General features: G+C 39.4%; 1 protein-coding gene across 4 annotated transcripts in view; it reads left to right on the top strand.

Moving 5' to 3' along the window:
* The window catches only part of BRD7 (bromodomain containing 7), a 45,044-nt gene that overhangs the window by 22,635 nt on the left and 912 nt on the right, over positions 1-21,497 (top strand). For 2 of the 4 annotated variants that reach the window (XM_086350602.1, XM_086350604.1), the window contains exons 6-15: positions 3,687-3,797; positions 10,405-10,589; positions 11,603-11,726; positions 12,364-12,439; positions 15,175-15,282; positions 15,666-15,801; positions 17,399-17,510; positions 18,836-18,892; positions 20,819-20,930; positions 21,223-21,366. In XM_086350602.1, the coding sequence (XP_086206728.1) occupies positions 3,687-3,797; positions 10,405-10,589; positions 11,603-11,726; positions 12,364-12,439; positions 15,175-15,282; positions 15,666-15,801; positions 17,399-17,510; positions 18,836-18,892; positions 20,819-20,930; positions 21,223-21,366 (1,165 nt within the window). Of the gene's footprint in view, positions 1-3,686; positions 3,798-10,404; positions 10,590-11,602; positions 11,727-12,363; positions 12,440-15,174; positions 15,283-15,665; positions 15,802-17,398; positions 17,511-18,835; positions 18,893-20,815; positions 20,931-21,222; positions 21,367-21,497 lie in introns of all 4 variants that reach the window. The other 2 variants (XM_086350601.1, XM_086350603.1) reach the window with 1 other exon arrangement.

Raw genomic sequence — 21,497 nt, 5'->3', positions numbered from 1 at the left:
AAAAATCTGTATTTTTTTTGTCTTAGAAAACATGTTTGAGCTTGGTGATAGAAAACCAGACAAAATAAGTCATCTGCTGTCTTTATTATTTTGTGGGTTTTGGTAAAATTTTGAAATTCATGTGTTCTATGAAATATTTTCTCATCCTTTAAAATGAAAATGTTTGATTTTAAATTTCAGATGAATACAGGTAAAATTGATAGTTTTTTAATTGAAGTATAGTTGATTTACAATGTTGTATTGGTTTCAGGTGTACCACAAAGTGATTTGGCTATATATTTTTTTCTTGATTATTTTCCATTATAGATTTTTACAAAATATTGAACAAAGTCAGTATTTTAATGGAATTTGATTTAGAGTAGTCTCTTTTTCTGTTTCTGGACATGTAAAATAGAGAATATATTGGCTTGTCGAGAAATACCAAGCAGAAGTTTAATTACATTTTCTAGTTTGATGAAAGTGAGTTGCTCCCTGAATTCACTTTGGCTATATTTTTTTTAGCATATTTTCTTCAACATTCAGCAATAAGAAATTTTAAACTTACAAGTAAAGAACCTACAAGCCATGAAGATGATACACATGCCTAGTGTTATAGTTGACGTTTTTCTGTCTTTAAATGGCAATGCACTCCAGTGTTCTTGCCTGGAGAATCCCAGGGACGGGGGAGCCTGGTGGGCTGCCGTCTATGGGGTCACACAGAGTCGGACACGACTGAAGTGACGCAGCAGCAGCAGCAGCAGATGCTGGTTTCAGAGTTAAGCTTTTCATTTTAATCATCCTAAGAAAAGGAGCCGTGTGTTTTCTGTTTTAATTTGCTCTGTACCAAACCACCAGAAACTAAAGTGTTTAAACAGTGTGTCTACTCTACCTTTGTTTTTTTTTTCTGAATGAATATTGTAGTGTTTTCATCTGACCCACGGACTAGACCCTAATCATTTATAGAAGGAAAATAAGACAGTAAATGTTATCTTTACTTGGTCTCTTTTTTTTTTTCCATGCACGTTGATTAGCTGAATTTTATGAATAATACTAGCATTTAGTTCTGTCTTTACTATCAGTTTGACTGTATATTTCACTCTGAAAAACCTGAATTATATTCTCTTGTACTCAGAGAAACAGAAATTTTTCTCAACTTTTCATCTGGTGAAAATTAAGCTAAAACTGTTTATTTCAGCATGTTTCTGATCTTATTATTGCTTAATGGAAAATTTTTCAGTTTTTTTTCCTTTCTGTGAATAACTTTCCTTTGATCTTTCCCTTACGATGACAAGAGAGAGTAGAAGTATGCCCACTGAGTGTTTTTGAGCAGATGGTCAAGATTTATCATAATTAAAATGAACAAGTATTTTTAACTTTGGAGTTTTCTGTAGAGCTATATTTTTTTCTCAGGAAAATTCAATAGCCCCATGTAAAGTTTAATTAGCTTATCCAGCTCATAAAACTGTTTGAGGTTGGCTGTTTTTTTTTTTTTAAATACTTGGAAGTATACAGAAAGGTCATTCAACTTTATGAAAGAACAATTGCCATTACACAAAAATCCAGTAAAGTCTGCTGAGTCACTTCAGTCGTGTCTGACTCTGTAGACGGCAGCCCAACAGGCTCCTCTGTCCCTGGGATTCTCCAGGCAAGAACACTGGAGTGGGTTGCCATTTCCTTCTCCAATGCATGAAAGAGAAAAGTGAAATCGAAGTCGCTCAGTCGTGTCTGACTCTTAGCGACCCCATGGACTGCAGCCCACCAGGCTCCTCCGTCCATGGATTTTCCAGGCAAGAGTACTGGAGTGGGTGCCATTGCCTTCTCCAACCTAGCACATGACAGTTAAGATTCATGGACTAATAGGGCTTCCTGGAGCTTCAGTGGTAAAGAACCTGCCTGCCAGTGGAAGAGTGAAAGTGAAAGTCACTCAGTCGTGTCTGACTCTCTGCGACTCCATGGACTATACAGTCCATGCAGTTCTGCAGGCCAGACTACTGGAGTGGGTAGCCTTTCCCTTTTCCAGAGGATCTTCCCAACCCAGGGATCAGATAGGAGATGCAGGTTCAATCCCTGACCCAGGAAGATCCCACATGGCATAGAGCATCTGAGCCTGTGCACCATAACTGTTGAGCCTGTGCTCTGTAAGGAGAAGCCACAACACTGGGAGGTCCACGTTTCACAACTAGAGGGTAGCCCATGCTCTCCGCACCTGGAGGAAAGCCCATGCAGCAACAAGGATCCAGCACAGCCAAAAATGGTACTAAAGAAATACGTAATTTTTAAAAGATTCATGAAGTAATGGGTCAGACCTGTAATCTGTAGAATGATCCAGTACTTTTTCCAGGTATAGGACCAGTGGTCATTTAGTGTGGTAGTCATCTAGTTTGTCTCCCCTCATTTGCCTCTCCTTCCCCAAATATATATTTAATAATTTTAATGGAATGGAAGCTTTTCAGAATATCTATACCAAAGGTTCTGAACCTGGGGTCCTTTGGGTAGCCATGGATGAGCCTTTAGAGGGATCAAGAATTTTATAAAATTACATACAGGGAAATTTTGTGTTCACCTTTGTATTACATGTGTGTGCTTGAGGAGTGGATCCATAGCTTTCCTCAGATTCCTAGAGATGAAGACCTAACAAAATCCTAACTGATTAGAGACTTGGCCAAGAACTGAGGATCCACATATACTTCGTCTGCTTTAAATTTAATACCAAATTTATTGTGACACTTGACTCAGTCTTCTCATGTACTTTTAAATAATATTCAGTCTACCTGTTTTCATTACATTAAATGTTCTAAGCTGTCATCACTAGTTATTAAATAGCGGGGCTTAAATGTTTTAAATTCAGAGGAGATTGAGGGTCAGGTTCTTTTTTGTTGAGTTTTTATCATTTTTGTTTAGTAAGGCCTTGGCATAATCACTCTCACATTTATACAATGTAAAAATTACTTAACCATGAAAATATGCAGTGGAATTGAGTTCCCTAGCACATGTGCATACTTTGAAATTTAAACCAAAAGTACAGTTTTGATAGTTTGCCTACTCTGGTTACATATTATAAGTCTTTGAAGTTGTATGGTTTATTTCAGGTTGGCATGACTTTGCAACATTCTGCAAATTATAATAGTATCCAAACACTTAAAAGAATATTAGTGTAAATGTTTTGCCATTTGCTCAGTTATTTTGACTCTGGTAGGAAATATTGTTAAGATAATTTACAATTGTCCCAGTTTTCAGTCAAGATCCAAAATAAAATATTTAATTCATCAATGGATAATTAAGATGTTTGTTTTTAAACTAAGGATTTTTTTAATTAAATGAAATACTCAGTAATTATTAAATGTAAGATAGAAGTATTTTCTAATTTTCTTTGTGTGCAATAATATTATACTGAAGAAACCCATTTTAAAATTTTATCCCCGAATCTAAAGTTTATGCAGTTACTGTAGAATGTTTAAGAATTTGTAAAGGAATGTAGTAGGATGTTTAAATTAATTTAGCAGTATTTGTTTTGTTAGTTTTAAAACTTAATAAATTGCTATTAATGTTGTTTAGTAAACAGAAAGATGGTGTTTTTTTACTGGTTTGTTTTTGTTTGTTTGATGGTTGTTGTTTTGAGTTTTTTGAGGACCTGCATAATTTTAGACCAGGACAGGAGGGTACTTTGTTTTGTCTTAATGCATTCCTCCCTAATATTTTCTCTGCAGGATAACTTCAAACTAATGTGTACTAACGCTATGATTTACAACAAACCAGAGACGATTTATTATAAAGCTGCGAAAAAGCTGTTGCACTCAGGGATGAAAATTCTTAGCCAGGTAAAGGAAATTCTTTGTCATAAATAATAATTATTATAAAATTTATATTCCTTTGATTTTGGTCATAGTGATACAGATCCAATACAGTTCAGGTTTTATTTTATAGACAGGTTATATTAAAGTAGGAAATATTAAATGAAAAAAAACTTTAACATAGAGAAGAAAATTACAGCAGGAAGATTCTCATTTGGAATTGATACAAATAAATATTGGCATTCACTTGTAATTATTTATTTGGAAGCTGTTGAGTTGGTATTCATCAGATAGACTTATATTGACTGTGAAACAGATATCATCTTGAATTCCAGGACAGGATAGATTACATGAGTTATGAAATCTTTTGGAAGGATAGTACCTTATTTCCCTTTGCAGGGGTGGAAGCTAATGTTCTGGTGAAGCACAGGATCTCCTTCAGGTAGAAAGAAAGGAAATAGACAAATGAGGAATCACTCCTCTAATTGTCTGAAAGCCACCTCCCCACAGGAGCAGATTCCCCCCACAGGAGCAGATTCTCCCAAGAACAAGAAGCGATACATAGTAAGGTGTGTGAAGTGGGAGAAATGTATGTAGAGGACACATCATTATCATCATCAAGCTTCATGAGGAAGCTTACACAATAACGTATTCAAAACAAAGATGCCGTAGATAGTGGCAAAGAGTGACAGGAGTCTCATTGCAGAGCCGTGGCTGATGAAATTGAGTGATCACTTGCATCTACTGGAAGAGGAAGAGAACTCACCAGATGAATCACGTCTTGTGAGGTTTTTCTCACAGCTCTGAATAGATGGAAAATTAACTAAGACAAACCGTATCTTGGCAGGAAGTCAGAAGACTGGGTTCCAGTTTTACCTCTTTTCCACTAACTTGTGGACCTTGGGCCTCTGTGTTCTTATCTGTAGAGAAGAAGGTCTCCAAGATAATTGCTAGCATTAATATGCTGATTTTAGATAAGAGCCAGAGTAGGGAGTATACCAAGAAGAACAAGATAGAATGATTTTGCAAAAAAGAAAAAGAAATGGGTATGAGGAAGAGAAAGAAATCAGAATCAAGAGCTCAGGCTGAAATTGAGGGGAGTTGGAGGATAGTAGGAACAAGTCGTGCGCAGGTGCACGTGGTTTTCCAGTTTTTGTGGTGGTCATCTGTGTCACAATTGCAGTCATCTCACACACTAGTAAAGTAATGCTCAAAATTCTCCAAGCCAGGCTTCAGCGATACGTGAACCATGAACTTCCAGATGTTCAAGCTGGTTTTAGAGAAGGCAGAGGAACCAGAGATCAAATTGCCAACATCTGCTGGATCATGGAAAAAGCAAGAGAGTTCCAGAAAAACATCTATTTCTGCTTTATTGACTATGCCAAAGCCTTTGACTGTGTGGATCACAATAAACTGTGGAAAATTGTGAAAGAGATGGGAATACCAGACCACCTGACCTGCCTCTTGAGAAATCTGTATGCAGGTCAGGAAGCAACAATTAGAACTGGACATGGAACAACAGACTGGTTCCAAATAGGAAAAGGAGTACGTCAAGGCTGTATATTGTCATCCTGTTTATTTAACTTATATGCAGAGTACATCATGAGAAACTCTGGACTGGAAGAAACACAAGCTGGAATCAAGATTGCTGGGAGAAATATCAATAACCTCAGATATGCCGATGACACCACCCTTATGGCAGAAAGTGAAGAGGAACTCAAAAGCCTCTTGATGAAAGTGAAAGTGGAGAGTGAAAAAGTTGGCTTAAAGCTCAGCATTCAGAAAACGAAGATCATGGCATCTGGTCCCATCACTTCATGGGAAATAGATGGGGAAACAGTGGCAGACTTCATTTTTCTGGGCTCCAAAATCACTGTAGATGGTGACTGCAGCCATGAAATTAAAAGACACTTACTCCTTGGAAGGAAAGTTATGACCAACCTAGATAGCATATTCAAAAGCAGAGACATTACTTTGCCAACAAAGGTCCGTCTAGTCAAGGCTATGGTTTTTCCTGTGGTCATGTATGGATGTGAGAGTTGGACTGTGAAGAAGGCTGAGCACTGAAGAATTGATGCTTTTGAACTGTGGTGTTGGAGAAGACTCTTGAGAGTCCCATGGACTGCAAGGAGATCCAACCAGTCCATTCTGAAGGAGATGAGCCCTGGGATTTCTTTGGAAGGAATGATGCTAAAGCTGAAACTCCAGTACTTTGGCCACCTCATGAGAAGAGTTGACTCATTGGAAAAGACTCTGATGCTGGGAGGGACTGGGGGCAAGAGAAGGGGACGACAGAGGATGAGATGGCTGGATGGCATCACTGACTCAATGGACTTGAGTCCGAGTGAACTCCGGGAGTTGGTGATGAACAGGGAGGCCTGGCGTGCTGCGATTCGTGGGGTCGCAAAGAGTCGGACACAACTGAGCGACTGATCTGATCTGATCTGATCTGTGTCACAGTTTTACGCTTAAAGAATTGCCTTGAGGTGCAGATGTCTTGGTGTCTGTGTGCTTGGCTCTGAAAGTTTCTTGGATCCACTTAACTGAGGAAAGAAAAACATTTAGATTGATGATCATTCTTGCGCTCCTAATATTTAGACAACATCAATTTCCACTCTTTCCTAAAGACTTGGGAAGCTGTAATGTAAGCCAGTTACCCATCTTTGGCAAAATATGCAGAGGAAAGGGGAATATAAAGTGTTTATCCCATCCTTTGCAGAAATACTCAGAATCCAAGACCAAGCCATATTCAAATTATTTTAACCTGCAGATATTTATTTTTGTATTTGAAGTAAAGGTACACCCCAAAAATGCCGTGTTTTCTCCAGAATCTGCACATTTAATTTTTAGAATAAGGTTTGATTTGCAAACATAATATATCCAGTAAATTTTTCAACTTTGATTTACCACTGTTTTCTCATCTTTAAATAATACAGTTAATACAAGATGCAAATGATTCCAGAAGCTCTTGCATTTTATTGAGGGTGGGGTGTCTGGAAGCACAAAAAAAAACCTCTGTCCACTTTCCCCTTTCTCTCTCTGTTGTCTTCCTTTCCTTCAGATCTCTTCCTGTTGAGGAGCCCTACCCATCCTGTGTTATAGCTTCCTGTTGACTATTCTGTCCACCCTAGATGGGAGAGATTCTTACAACAGTGATTTTTAAATGTTTAAATTTAGACCTTCTGAGTTACTCTTTTTAACAGCACATCTCCCAAGAGAGCCGAGCACACCCTTCCATGAATGGTGTCTTTTGAAAAATAACTGGTTTTTAATTCAGTGTAAAAGTTGTAGAGCAGTCATTCATCATTTTTTTCAGTTATACACAAATTGTGACTGTTAGTAGATGTGTTATTTTTATAAAGAGTGGACATATGAAGAATAACTGTTTTGACCTCCTAAATAAATACTAAATGCTGTATTATATTTATAGTGACCTTGGGTCAGACTAATCAGATTTCAAGTCCTGGCTGTGCTGTTGAGACACTTGTGTGACCTTAGGCAGGCCATGTGACCTTTCTCAACCGTTTTACCATCATATAAAATGGTGTAACAGTAGTACTTACCTCACAGAATTATACCCTATGAGTGACAGCTCAGTAGGTACAGGTTCGATACCTGTACTGATAGGTTATAGGTACACTGTTAGCCCCTTCTCCAGGCGATTTTCCCAACCCAGGAATCAAACGTATAGGTATAACACAGTATAGGTGTAGGTAGAACACGTACAGGTTTAGGCTAACACAATAGGTGTTAGCCATTAATAATACATGGCAAAGAATCAACCCTTTAGTCATTTGTAAAATGGAGAATTGATAAACAGTATGCTGATTTGGAGACTTTTGGGTTACCGAAAAAGAAAGACATTGCTTTTAAAGTTCAGTTCAGTTCAGTCCCTCAGTCATGTCCAACTCTTTGCGACCCCATGAACCACAGCACGCCAGGCCTCCCTGTCCATCACCAACTCCCAGAGTTCACCCAAACCCATGTCCATCGAGTCGGTGATGCCATCCAACCATCTCATCCTCTGTCGTCCCCTTCTTCTCCTGCCCCCAGTCCCTCCCAGCATCAGGGTCTCTTCAAATGAGTCAGCTCTTCGCATCAGGTGGCCAAAGTATTGGAGTTTCAGCTTCAACATTCAGCTTTTAAAGTAAAATTAATTAAACTCAACTTTTTTCCATGACTTGTGTTGAAATTTAGAAAATTCCTTTAATTGAATTATTTTAATTTGATGCATTGTTTTTTCTAAGTTTGAAAATATTCCTAATGTAGGTTCTGCTTTATAAAATTCTAGAATGGAAGTTAAAAGGTTACTGAGAACTTTGTGATCCAAGCCCATTCATTTAACCAACATATATTGAGTACCTTCTATATGCCAGCCTCTGTTTCAGGTACTAGAAGTAGATGAGTAAAAAATGACTTAAGTGACATACACAAGAGGAAACACAAATGGCCACTAAATGCATATAGAAATAATCAAACTAATATTTTTAAGTACATATTAAAATAAGACCTGTTTTTAAAAATCGGTTGTTGTTTTTTTTTTTGATCACACCCCTAAGTTCCAGGGATTGAACCTGAGCCACCTACGGTAGAAGTTCCAGGTCTTAACCACTAGACTGCCAGGAAAAGTCCAGTATTTTTTTTTTTTTAATGGTACTAATCAGTTTGCCAGGGAGTCAGAGAAAATGTCAAACACTGGTGGAATGTTCAAACACTAAAAATTGTTAAAACTTTTCTGGGAAGCAGTTTAACAGTAAACATCAAAAGCCTGAAAAAATATTCATTCCCTTTGACCTAGTATTTTTACTCACGTGTTGGTCACTCAGTCATGGCCAACTCTTTGCGACCCCATGGACTGTAGCCTATCTGGCTTATCTGTCCGTAGGATTCTCCAGGCAAGAATAGTGGAGTGGGTTGCCATTCCCTTCTCCAGGGGATTTTCCCAACCCAGGGATTGAACCCTGGTCTCTTGCCTTGTAGCAGATTGTTTACCACTGAGCCACCAGGAAAGCTGTTTTACTCCTCTGATTTATTCTAAAGAGATAGGGATTCCTAGAGATTTTTATTTTTAATAGCAGAAACTTGAAAATAAGTTAAATGTTCAGTAGGGGGTCATTAATTAAACCATGGGACACACAGGGGATAAAATACTATACAGTTACTTAAAATATTTTAGAGAATATTTAATGAAACAGAGGGGAGATATAGTTTATTAACTGAAAGAAAATTTGCTTATTCAGTATAATTCTGATTTGCTAATATGTGTAATGCTTAGAAAAATACTACAATGTTAAATCTGTTAACACTTTTCCTCTCTAGATAATAAATTAACAAGGTTCTTATTTTCTCCTTTACCCATGTCTTTGTCTACAATAAAATTTATTACTTAAATAGTTTTGACATTATTTTAAAAATTATGGTGGTTTAGTCACTAAGTTGTGACTGACTCTTGCAACCCCATGGACTGTAACCTGACAGGCTCCTCTGTCTATGGGATTCTGCAGGCAAGAATACTGGAGTGGGTTGCCATTTTCTTCTCCAGGGGATCTTCCCCACCCAGAAATCAAACCCAGGTCTCCTGCACTGCAGGCAGCTTCTTTACTGACTGAGCTATGAGGGAAGTGCACTCTCTCTCTGCAGCAGCATTTGTATGTTATATATGTATTTATATATATATCATATATGTTTTAATATAATTAAAAACTATAGTGCAGTAGAATTAGCAGGGTCCATTTCCTGAGGCTGTCACAATCTGCACTGCTAACACAGCAGAGTATGATGAGAAAAGGCCCCATCATGAGATCCAAGAGGCCTGCTCTTAGTCAGTGGTTCTGAGACCTTAGTTGAGTCATTTAGCATTTCTGGGCTACATTGTTCTTATCTGAATGACCTCTGGTCCTTTCCAGTTCTAGTTTCTGTTACTCTGTAGAAGTCTTCCCTACTGTTGCTATGTAGGAGACTACACTCCATATTTTGTCTATTGACAACACAGAATTAAAAGGCAGAGTAGTTGCTAGGAACAAGTCTGCTTCTTTAACATTTGTCCAGAAACCACAGACCGTAAGGGATGCAATGGAAAATTCACATGTTTCACAGAATAGAAACAATACTTCTTTGGTTAGAACATTATGCGTTCTTAAAAAGAAACTCTGCTAGCAGCCTTTTCTCTTTGAGGCGTGTTTTCACACAGAAAAATGCCAGTCCTCAGTGACCATCCCAGGATGCCAAAATGTAAGAGATCTTCCCATATTCACATGCTCGTTTTAAATATCTAATAATTCATAAATCTCAGAAGATGAACTGTTTTATTAAATATGAAATTTTCACACACTATTCTACTAAACTTCATATTTACTACTGCTAAGAAGGTTTAGTCTTTATTCACACATTCTCTCCTGTGAACTTTTTGACGATGCAGTAAAGTTGCAAAGCATTCTCTTATGTTGGAAATTATCTGAATTAAGGAATAGACTTTATTGTCCTGGTTCCTAACTATTCTGCTCGGTAGGATTACATTTAATTGTTTTTCTTCCCTAATTAATGACAGGATAAGTGTAAACTCTTATGGGGGAAAATGCGTTACTTTACAAATGAATGGCAAATATACAATAAGAATACTGCTGAATATTTTTAGGAGAGAATTCAGAGCCTGAAGCAGAGCATAGACTTCATGGCAGACTTGCAGAAAAGTCGGAAGCAGAGAGACAGGACAGACACCTCACAGAGTGGGGAGGACAGCGGTTCCTGGACAAGAGAGAGGGACGATGCTGGAGACGCTGAGGCACAGGGCTTCAAGAGCCCCAATAAGGAAAATAAAAAGTAAAGAATCTTTGGAATATTACGGTTAAGCTGTCTTTTCCACGCCAGTAAGGGGAGAAAATACAATTCAGGGGCCTGCCTTGGGTCCATGGTTGGTTGGGTTTTGTCAAAGTCCATTTTGATGATCTGACACCCCTTTTCTCATACAAAGCACAGTTTGTCATTGTCTAAACACAATTCAGAAAATAGTTCTGAATGTCTATTCTGTAGGGAAGTCGTTTTAAAACCAGTAAATAGTCTCGAGGGACTCATGCTGACAGTGAGTTTATATTAATGGAGCTATTTAAGAAAAAGTTGTATATTCATTACCTCATTCCACAAAGGAGTCGAGCCCGTACTTAAGCCTAAGCACAGTTAAAGCTGCCTTCTAAACAGATGGGCTGTCTCTGAGATGTGTGCATGTTTTCCACCCAGCGTCAGCTGGTAGGAGCAGTGTGAACCACGGTCCTTCCAGCCATCAGCTGATGTGGCCTGACTCAGTTGCGTAATGTGTCCATCCCGCTCAGCTGCTGCCTCCCTGCCCTGACTCCCAGCACCTCGCTGTCAGCTCTGGGAGAGGGGTTTAGTTAGCAGGTTGGGACTTCTGCTGTTACAGCACGACGTGAACTTGTGACAGGTTTTTCTTATATTTCTAAGATTTATACATTGTAATATATGTTTATTTTAAATTTTAAAAGTTGGACTTCAGTGTACCAAATTGTAAAACAAATTGTGCACCCCTCTGCTTTTAAAATATATTTGAGATATGGTTCATTTTTATGAATATACTAAGAAAAATGTGTAGGACAAATAATACTGAACACCGGGAGGGAACTGACCGACTACTTGGCTTGCCTTAGTGTTTGTGTGTCATTGGGGCCCCTTACCAGGTCATTAGGGAACAAAGTTTTAATTGGTGTCAGTAGCACACATTTCTCCACTTTGGTTGTATTCATATTTAGAATTACATTTTAATGTTTTCATCTTCTCCTCTTCTTTTTTTTTTTTTACTTAGTATTAATGTGTGTTTTCAGGAAAGACAAAGATGTGCTGGAAGATAAATTTAAAAGCAATAATTTAGAAAGAGAGCAGGAGCAGATTGACCGCATCGTTAAGGAATCTGGAGGAAAGCTGACCAGGAGGCTTGTTAATAGTCAGGTGATGGAGCTTTTCCTTTCTTTGCATTACCTACTGATTCGGGTTGTCTGAAACTTTTAGTTTTTAAGTTGCTTGTGTACTTTTAATCCATATCTGCCATAGAGCTCTTCAGGATAGCGCTCACAGAAGAAAAAGTAGTAATATACCTGTTTTTAAAGTACATAATTCATATTATCCTCTGTTACTGGCTAGAACGGTTTGGGGTTTTTTTAAGGGACATTAATGTGTTCAAATGTTGGAAAATGAACCACATACTTCTAAGATGAAAAGAAAACATACATGGTCTTTTGAAGTCATGTTGTTTAGCACCTTGGTTCTAAAACCAAATGAATTAATCCATGGGTTTAGGTAAGTCACTTCCCTTTCCTGGTTTTCAGTATACTTTTTTAAAACAGTTTAAACAGAACTTGGTGGCCTTAAGCACCCACGCAGCTCTTTTAAAATTCTGAGATTTTCTAACCTTTATTTCTTTAACCCATCAGCACCTGTATACATATGTGAAAGTTGATATGAGTATGATGATAGCCACGTGTAATATTAGTTTGACTAAACTAAGGTGAGGTTTTCTGGTGAGCAACATACATATGTATCATATATAGAACAGTTCATGCCATTTGAATACTTTGGGTCTTTGCAGTGTGAATTTGAAAGGAGAAAACCAGATGGAACAACAACATTGGGACTTCTCCATCCTGTGGATCCTGTTGTAGGAGGTGGGTTCACAGAATTAGACCGCACATGGACTTGATGCTAATGTGGCAAAGAGCAGTCCCCTGGTGAACATTTTAGAGGAGCAAGTCTGAATGTTGATAAACCCAACTATCATCATCTATAAAGAATTTGTCTGGGTATCCTGTACTTCATACTAACAGCCAGCCTACTTTATTTCATCCCAAACTAAGTACTACAAAATCAAGTTTTCTTTAAAACATAAAGTGCCTAGGACGTCCCTGGCAGTCCAGTGGCTAAGCCTTTGCTTCTAATGCAGGGGGTGCGGGTCCAGTCCCTGGGTGGGGAGCTAAGATCACACATGCCTTGCAGCCAGAAAACCAAAACGTAAAACAGAAGCAGTGTTGTACACATTCAATAAAGACTTTAAAAATGTGGTCCACCTGAAAAAAGACTTAAATATATCTAAATACCTGTACTATCATACCCACCATTAACAAACCCAAAATATTAGGCAGTCATTTCTAGCCCTGAGACACTGGCACTTCTTGAGATACCTCAAAAAGACTCGGGCAATATCTCAAAACCTTCAGACTATGGCATAATAAAATTTAACAGACTTTTTAGGGAATAAAATGAATATATATGCCATGTAGTAGTACCTTAATGGTAGTGAAATAATATATAGTAAATGACATGATATCTTTCACCATGGTTGATAGAAAGATTATAAAGGTTAGGAATCACTGTTTTAGAACATGAGTCATACTTTTATTTTTTCAAATGATATTTTAATGGAAATAGAGGGAATATTTTGAAATTTGAGGTAAGAATGGGAAATATGTATCATTTATCTTGAAGGGAATCATGTTGTGATAAGCATGAGAATGTTTATAAATAACGTCCTACTACCATTAGGAGGGAGATAATTGGGGATACAGAAATGAATAATGACAAGATTCCAGGAAATAGCTTCCAATATTTATTACTTACAATGAGGAAGGCACTGTCTTAGGAGCTGGAGGTGGAGCTAGGTGTAAAAGGGAACGAAACAGGAACAGACAAGTCCTTTCCCTTACATTCTGTGCAGTGGGGAAAGAATAACAAAAAGAATCAAGAGGTAGCCTGTCCACCATGAATCAGTGCATCAGGGGAACAGAGCAGTAGAGTAGTAACAGTGTCTGGAGGTCAAAGACTGCTTCCTTAAGAGATGTTTAGGTTGATCCCAAAGTGGTGAGTAAGGGACTGGGGAATAACAAGTAAAAAAAAACCTTGAAGCAGAGAAGAGCTTGATGCCAGCCTGTTGATGTTTCCTTTTAGCACTGCAGCGCACTCTTGAAATGCTGAAGCAGGAGAACATTAATAGGCTCCTTGACTTAGAAGGAAAGGAACTGGTGCTGTGATTTCAAAACAAAACTCTTTTACTTTTTTATTTATTTATTTATTTTGGAAAAAAAAAAAAAAATCCTGTGAGGCCCTGCAGCCATTCCAGGTTGATGCAGAGGTACAGTCCATAGACCGGGCCTTGCTGCTCAGGCCGGAGGAGCCGCCCCCGCCGTGGCTGTGGCCCTGCGACACCGCTGCCCACACCCAACTGCTGCTGCCACCGCTACCTACAACTTGCTCTTTTCGCTCTGGCCCCATTTTTTACTTTTATGTGAACTTCTCATAGTAGAATTTTTTAGGGTCTTGGGTCGTAGAAAATGCCACAGGATTGAGAACATTGCTCTTTCTGATTTATCAGTGATGAAAATTTGGTGATAAGAGATGCAGCTAAGTTGATTTAGGTGAAACCTTTCTAAAAGGCACAAAGGTCTGCCCCTTTCTTTGTACCTGGGGTTCTAGTCTCTGCTCTTGGTCTGGTTTTCGGGGTTTCCAGCTCCTGTAGACATTTTCAGATGCGGCCAACACTGACTTGATCCTCACACTCAACAGCTGCCTCCCCAGGAGGCCAGTTTACTGGTTTAAGGTGGAAGATACCACTGTTCACGTCTCAGCTTCATCCTCCTGGTTGGAGGTACTAGTACCAATTAAGACACCAGATGCTTACCAAGGAAGGAAGATTTTGTTCAGAGGTTTGGAGTTTCTCACAAGTGCTTCTACTTTGTCACATTGATCACATGTGGAAGTAGACTCTATTCCAGGGTGGTCTTGTTACAGAAACCAGAGCTCTTCAGAAGAAAACAGTCTTTTCTGTTGGATTTTGTTAGAGACCACATTCTCTCCTGACACCATCCTTCTCTGTTCTTATGCTTATATCACAGATTTCCAACATCATTACAGGGGTTCATGCCTGGTTTACAGGCTTTTCGTCTTTAAAGGCTGTTCGTCTCTGCAGTACAAGTCTGCCTCTTGTAGAGATTAATTTATCCTGAATGTATTATGAATTCTTGTCTTTAATCAGGGATTTCCCCTTCTTTTACTTGACCTTTTCTCCTGATTTACTTCCGTCATCTTAACACTGAAAGGTCCGACATTTAAATGTTTTTTAAAGTGAAGTGCAACATGATTATAAAGAATACGAGGATACTGCAGAGTATGATGAAAAGGACCAGATTTGGATCCTGGCTACATTCCTGCCTTTCTCAGCTCAGATTTTTTTTGTTAAAAATGGGTAAAAAAAAAAAAAAATATATATATATATATATATATGGATATAGTAAGGGCTGCCCGGAGTCAGGTGGATGTCGTGAAGCAGTGTGTCCACAGGCACTCTGCAGAGCACCATGGGGTCACTGCCACATGAGCCATCTCCACCATGCTCACTCTTACGTTTTAGAACCAGGTTATTGTCCTGTGAGACTGGGGATGACAACTGGAAGACTTCAGTCTGGAGTGAATACTTTGCAGGGGTTCAAAGAAGATAAAAGGAACAAAGTAACTCCGGGTAAGGCTCCCATGTGGTAGTAAAGTTTTTTCTCTTCTCATTTTCAAGGAGTTGAGGAAAAGAAGCATAATTACCATTACTTTAACTCTATTTGTGGTATTTTTGCAACATTAATTAGATATTTTAAAGAAGAAACTGAAAAATCAGTATTAATATTCAGAATGAGTTTTCTTTCTTGTTTTTCCCCTCCCCATTGTGAGAAAAGATTCACTAGAGTTGTGACTTATAAGTATGTATTTTTGAGAAAATAATTTACCTTGGATTTGTTTGCCAGTCAGTGAAGTAGCAAAGTTAGAAGGGAATAATCTTTAATAATTAGAAAAATAGATTGACATACAAGTTAAAGAATAGTATTGTGGTTCTGCCTGTGTTTTCATCAACAGTGTTATACTTGAGTTACGGACCCTACAGTTCTTATGCACCACATTATGACTCCACGTTTGCAAATATCAGCAAGGACGATTCTGATTTAATCTATTCAACCTATGGGGAAGACCCTGATCTCCCCAGTGATTTCAGGTGAGTCATCAATTCATTGGTACTCTGAGAGCTGCATTGTCCTAAAACACTGATGCACAAAAGGGATCTGTTGCTAGACCTACAGAGTTATTCAAATGGTAAGAAATGTGTTCAGTAATTTTTTAATTGACAATTAACAGACCCTCAGTTATCATCATTCTTTAATGGAAAGTAAATATTTTAAAGAAAGGATGTGTCTTCCTAATATTTTCTGGTGTTGGCATCTGCAGTATTTTTCAAAAATATGTTTTTGAAGCTGTTTGGTACTTCCGCTTACTAAAATTCAGGAGCTTGTCGCTTCAGAATGTTGGGGTGCCACCTGCTTCATTGTAACATGTGTGTGCATCAGTGAGCTGTTCCAGATTCGATCGCTGTGGGGGATCAAATCAGAGTCAGAGCCAGCGCACATTTTCCCCAAGATAGGAGGTAGGACCTGGTTTGATCCAAGGCCGACCCCCATCCAAGCCTGTTTGACCCATCAGGCCCCAGTAGACTGGCAGTTCCACTCCACCAGCCCTCATCACATGTTTCTGTGAGAAGCTAACTGTGTGCTCTTGTTTAGGATGCTGGGTACTTTGCATGGCATCAGCATAATGAGATACCGTCCTGATTTACTGGCATTCTGGCTTGGGTTGGGCTTAGCTTGGGTTATTCCTTCTTGGCAGTGGAATTTTGTAAACTTTCATTATGTGTAAGACTGTAACCCAGTAGATTAAGCAGTTTCCTGGTTCTCTGAAAAGAGGGAATTGTTCACGTTTGTATACATATGGTGGTAGTGGTGGCAGTGTTTTTACAAGTCAGTGACTGTGGTTTCAGATCAAGCCGTTTGTATCCTTTAGACCTCTTCTCACCAGCTTGAATAAATCCTTTCTCGACTATTCATTCATCCATGCATTCCACATAAAGGTATTGCTGGTGCCGTATTTTCCAGGCATCAGCCTAAGTAGGATTTCTTGACTCACTAAAATGGGGTGTGAGAGAACTAAGTCATGGAGAATTCCAGGGTTTTAGATGAAGCATAGAAGATGACATTGCTGTTACTAAGAGGGAAGATTTTAGATGGACTACTTCAGGAGGAAGATCCAGCAATTCAATTTTGGACATTATGAGGCTATTTGACCTCCAAATGGAGCTGCCAAAGAGTGTAGCCCAACCCGGAGGTGTAACTTTGAGAGTGTTTTAGTACATACAAGAGCCCTGAGGCAAATACGATCAGGACAGGGGAGCCTGGTAGGCTGCCGTCTCACACAGAGTCGGACACGACTGAAGCAACTTAGCTTAGGGAAGGAGTGAAGAGAGAGAAGCAAAGAATTCCACTGACTGAGCCCTCATCCCCACCATCACCGAGATCTTATTTTTCTTTGAACTTTCCCCCAGGAGCATTTCCTTTTCATGGTGTTCTTGATATTGCTTAATTCTCTCATGATGATAAATCCATCACTGGTAAATATGTAAGTATAATTGTGTTCTGTCTTGATGGAAAGTTTCACATCGTGGGTGTAAGTTAAAGGCATCTAATTAAACAGTTGGCTGTAATAGGAAGAACACCAGTGGAGATCATTTATATGAAAGTGACTTTCCCAACACTCTTTTCCAGCATCCATGAGTTTTTGGCCACATGCCAAGATTATCCATATGTTATGGCAGATAGTTTACTGGATGTTTTAACAAAAGGAGGACATTCTAGAACCCTGCAGGAGTCAGAGACGGTAAGAATGCTGCTAAAGAACAGGGTGATTTATCATTGGTTCTCCAGTGTTAGTCATCAGTGTTATGAAACCATGGGATTAACCAGTGTGGCAGCTGAACTCCATTCCACTGAAAAGACAGCCCAGCCCGGGTGGAGTCCATGGGTGGAGGACAATGAACGGAAACAAGTAACTCGGCTACCAGGATCTGTGAGGGCCAGATGATTGTCTTTATCTCCTCATCTTGGAAATGTAGAAATCAAAACTTGGGGTTATAACCCAGAAGTCAGCTTGTGTTATGTACCCGAACAAAAAAAGGAAGTCTGGGCTCACCGGCTTGACACTGAGTTGACTAAAATGATAGGGAATGTCCTTTTCCTTATGTAGTAATAATACAGTGGTGGAGCCTCAAGTAAAAAAGTAAAAAGCTTCCTCATTGCTGTCTTTTGTTAACACTTGTAAATTAGCTCCAGTTCAGTTGGACATAGTTCATAATCCAGGGTAATTCAGAGACGTGACTCAAAGATGAAAACCAGAAAATGTTCGTTCAGTGGAGAAGAGAGCTGATCTCCAGAATGTCCGTGTCACCATGGTTAGAGGATCCCTGCATCTTCTGGGGGTTATGACTCTTCCTGGTGGCTCGGCCTGCAGCCGCTGTGCGCTCTGCCTTCACTGTACCTGTGCCTGCTGGTCCTTGGGCGGCCTGTCAGCACAGCTGAGTCAGTGCCTGAAGTTCAGTGAGAACTGCTGTACGGTCTTGTATCTTAGCACAAAACTGCTTTCTTTACATCACCTAAAAAACATTCAGCTTTACATCAGTTCAGAAATATTTTTACTGTATACTTCCCATCAATTAATCTGAATTAATTAAAGGTCTTGAACTAAAATTGCTTATCTTTTTTTTTTTAATTGCTTATCTTTCATTTGGTTGATACAGCAGTATATTTCAAATTTAAAATGTCTCTGCCCTTTGATCCAGCAGTTCCTCTTCTCAGAATTTATACTAGAAAATAAGACAGAAGTTATATGTAAGGAATACAGTTTTTATAATTTTTTAAAACTAGAAATCAGTTAAATAAATCACAGTATAACCTTTCAAGATAACAGATCATCATTGATTTTTGCACATGATATATGTGTTTATATACGCATTATCTCTGAAGACTAGGGTTATGGGAAGTTTTCACCTTCTCTGTAGCATTTGAATATTTTATACACATCTGCTGCTGTTTGAGAATATTGCCTCTTCATGTAGAATACACTAGGAGTTCTCCTGTCTTCTGTTTGTCAGAGATTTTAGCCACCTGATGTTTTCTTTAATAAAGTGTTTTTCTTTATCCTTATAGTCATCTCCTGAAGATGAAGGCCAGACTAGGATACTTGACACAGCAAAAGAAATGGAGGTGATTATATTTCGTTTCTTTACAAGAAATATTTAAATGGCAAATAAGATAAAAAGCCTAAATGATAAAGCTTTTATTTTAAAAGCAAAATATTTATTATCTCCTGAAATCAAAGAACTGTTTTTGCCCGTGGAGAAGGTCGCAGCAGTGAGTGGGGTAGACAAGCATGTGAACGAGGGAGCTGCAGCCGGTTACTGAACAGTGTACGTGTCCATGTTGTGGGAACACAGGCTGGAGGAGCCAGCTGCTTTGGACGGTTGGTGAGGCCCTCACAGAGAGGCTTCCAGATGAACTGGAAAGTCTGGAAAGATGAACAAGGTTCTCCCAGCACAGGGCCAGGAGTATGAAGAGGGTAGAACTCCATGTGTTCTGAGCAGGCAGGGCTAAAGAGCACCCAGCAAGTGAGTGACCACAGGGTGCCAGGAGAGAGGAGCAGCAGATGACAAGTTGTATATGCAGTGCTAAGAAGTTGAGATTTTTCTCCTCAGAGACTGCTATGATTAGATGTGGAAGAGAAGGGGGTGCTGGAGGGAGCGGACCAGTGAAAAGCTATGGGACTTAAGCTAGTTGTTTTTTGCTTAGATAACAATGTAATGGAAGAGAATGAAGATGTACAATAAAGAAAAATACAGTAGAAGTAAAATTGATAGGGCCTGATGCACAAGGTAGATACTAGCATTGTTAGCTCACCTCAGATGTACAGGGAAAGGAGCAGCCTTCATCAGGGAAAGAAAGATCTGGTTTCAGGGCTGGTGAGTGTGGTTTGGGACATCACTGGAGGTGTGTTGATCTAGAGGTCATTAGTGTCACGGTAGAATTATTGTTAGGTATTAAGTGAATGGGATTGTCCAGGCAGAACACAGAACACATAAGGAAAAGGCCAAAAACCCTCGGAAAGACCAATGGTTGAGGTAGGAGAAGCATGGCAGAGTCATGCAGGAAAGAGTCCCGCAGTGTCAGGTGCTGCATGAAGCCCTCTAGGACGTGTCATTTGTAACCTTAATCAGAGTAATTTCAGTAAAATGGTGGCGACAAGATAAAGACGCCATGAGTTACATGACTTAGATCACAGAGTTATAAGCCTTTTACAGGAAAGAAAACTTGAAGATGGGAGATCAAGTAAAGATAGATGCAAATGTGGATGGTACTTAAAAAGTCATGTCATTTTCCAAGAAAGATGAGCCAGGCAAGGTCATGTACATGGTGAACAGGTAAGAATGAAGGAAAGCTGGAGAATGGGAAGGAAAGCTGGGTGAGAAGTGTTTTGAGTCAAGTTGTAAGGGCCCAGCTGAGGTGGCAGACCCGAGTATGTACTGATAGGGTTTTCTCCACCACACTTAGCCCACGTGTCTGAGCTCAGAGTGCAATACCAGAGTGTAAATGGAACCATTAACTTTGGGTTACTCATTGTCACCGTTGATCATTTCCTAAAAACCAGTGTTGGGGTTATGGAAATTCTGAGTCTTGATATTCCGGAAATAAAACTACCCATTTTAGGATTTTGTTTCTCCCATGCAGTAGTAACAGCTTGACTTTGAGGCCCGGAGGAGAACCCAGGAAGTATCTCACATTCAAGTTCTACCATGAGGGAGTGCCAGTGTATGGACTAAAACATTGCCTGTGAACCTCAGAAACTGCAGCACCATCACAGTCACCAAAAGGGCAGTGACAAGGCTTTCATCATTAGAGTGGCGATGAAGCAAATAACAGAGTGTGTAAAACACACCATTCCATTACCAAGAAGTGTGAGCTTAGGGACACTTGCGCCAGGATTTAGGAGTGGCATTTTAAAGGTTTTTATGGCATCAGAATTATAACTCTAAATAAGTGAAATAACTTGGCTTATAAACACAAGCTGTCTTACTAACTTCTCATTCTAGCACTGTCAGGGCTTAGCAAGCTCAGATAATTTTTTTTTTTAAGCAGGTTACAGAAGTTGAACTAACAGGACGTTTGGACTCCAATAATCAAGACAAGCTTACAGCACTGAAAGCAGTAACAAACTTCGGAGCTCCGGTTGAAGTTTTTGACTCTGAAGGTGAGTGTCTCCAGAGGATTTGAAGGAAACACTTCCTGACACAGGCAGGCAAGATGTAATGTCAAAGTAGCACAGGTTAGCATAGCCATTCATTGCAGGAACATGGTGACTGGCCAAGCTCAGTGAACAGTAAAGCCTGTCTGTGGTGTTGATTTCATTTAGGGGGGATTACTCCTTTGAGGAGAGAGGACTAAGCAATAATGGCAAAACCCCAGAGCACAGTATTCAGTTTATTGCACAGGATCAGATACAAGAGGTCCATGATGTCCTTAATAAGTTATTTTTCTCACAGAAGCTGAAGTGTTCCAGAGGAAACTTGATGAGACCACCAAACTGCTCAGAGAGCTCCAGGAAGCCCAGAATGAGCGTCTGAGCACCAGACCCCCTCCCAACATGATCTGTCTCTTGGGTCCGTCATACAGAGAAATGCATCTTGGTATGTGGTACCTCTTAGAATCTGAGCCACCAGGGCAGCCCAGGAATACTGCAGTGGGTAGTCTATCCCTTCTCCAGAGGATCTTCCGAACCCAGGAATGGAAGCGGGCTCTCCTGCATTGCAGGCAGGTT

The sequence above is a fragment of the Bos grunniens genome, chromosome 18 (genome assembly GCF_055505025.1).
Source record: "Bos grunniens cultivar Pamir isolate PY7600 chromosome 18, Bosgru_T2T1.0, whole genome shotgun sequence".
In the NCBI taxonomy this organism is placed as follows: Eukaryota; Metazoa; Chordata; class Mammalia; order Artiodactyla; family Bovidae; genus Bos; species Bos grunniens.
This window is presented reverse-complemented; position numbering and strand designations above follow the sequence as displayed.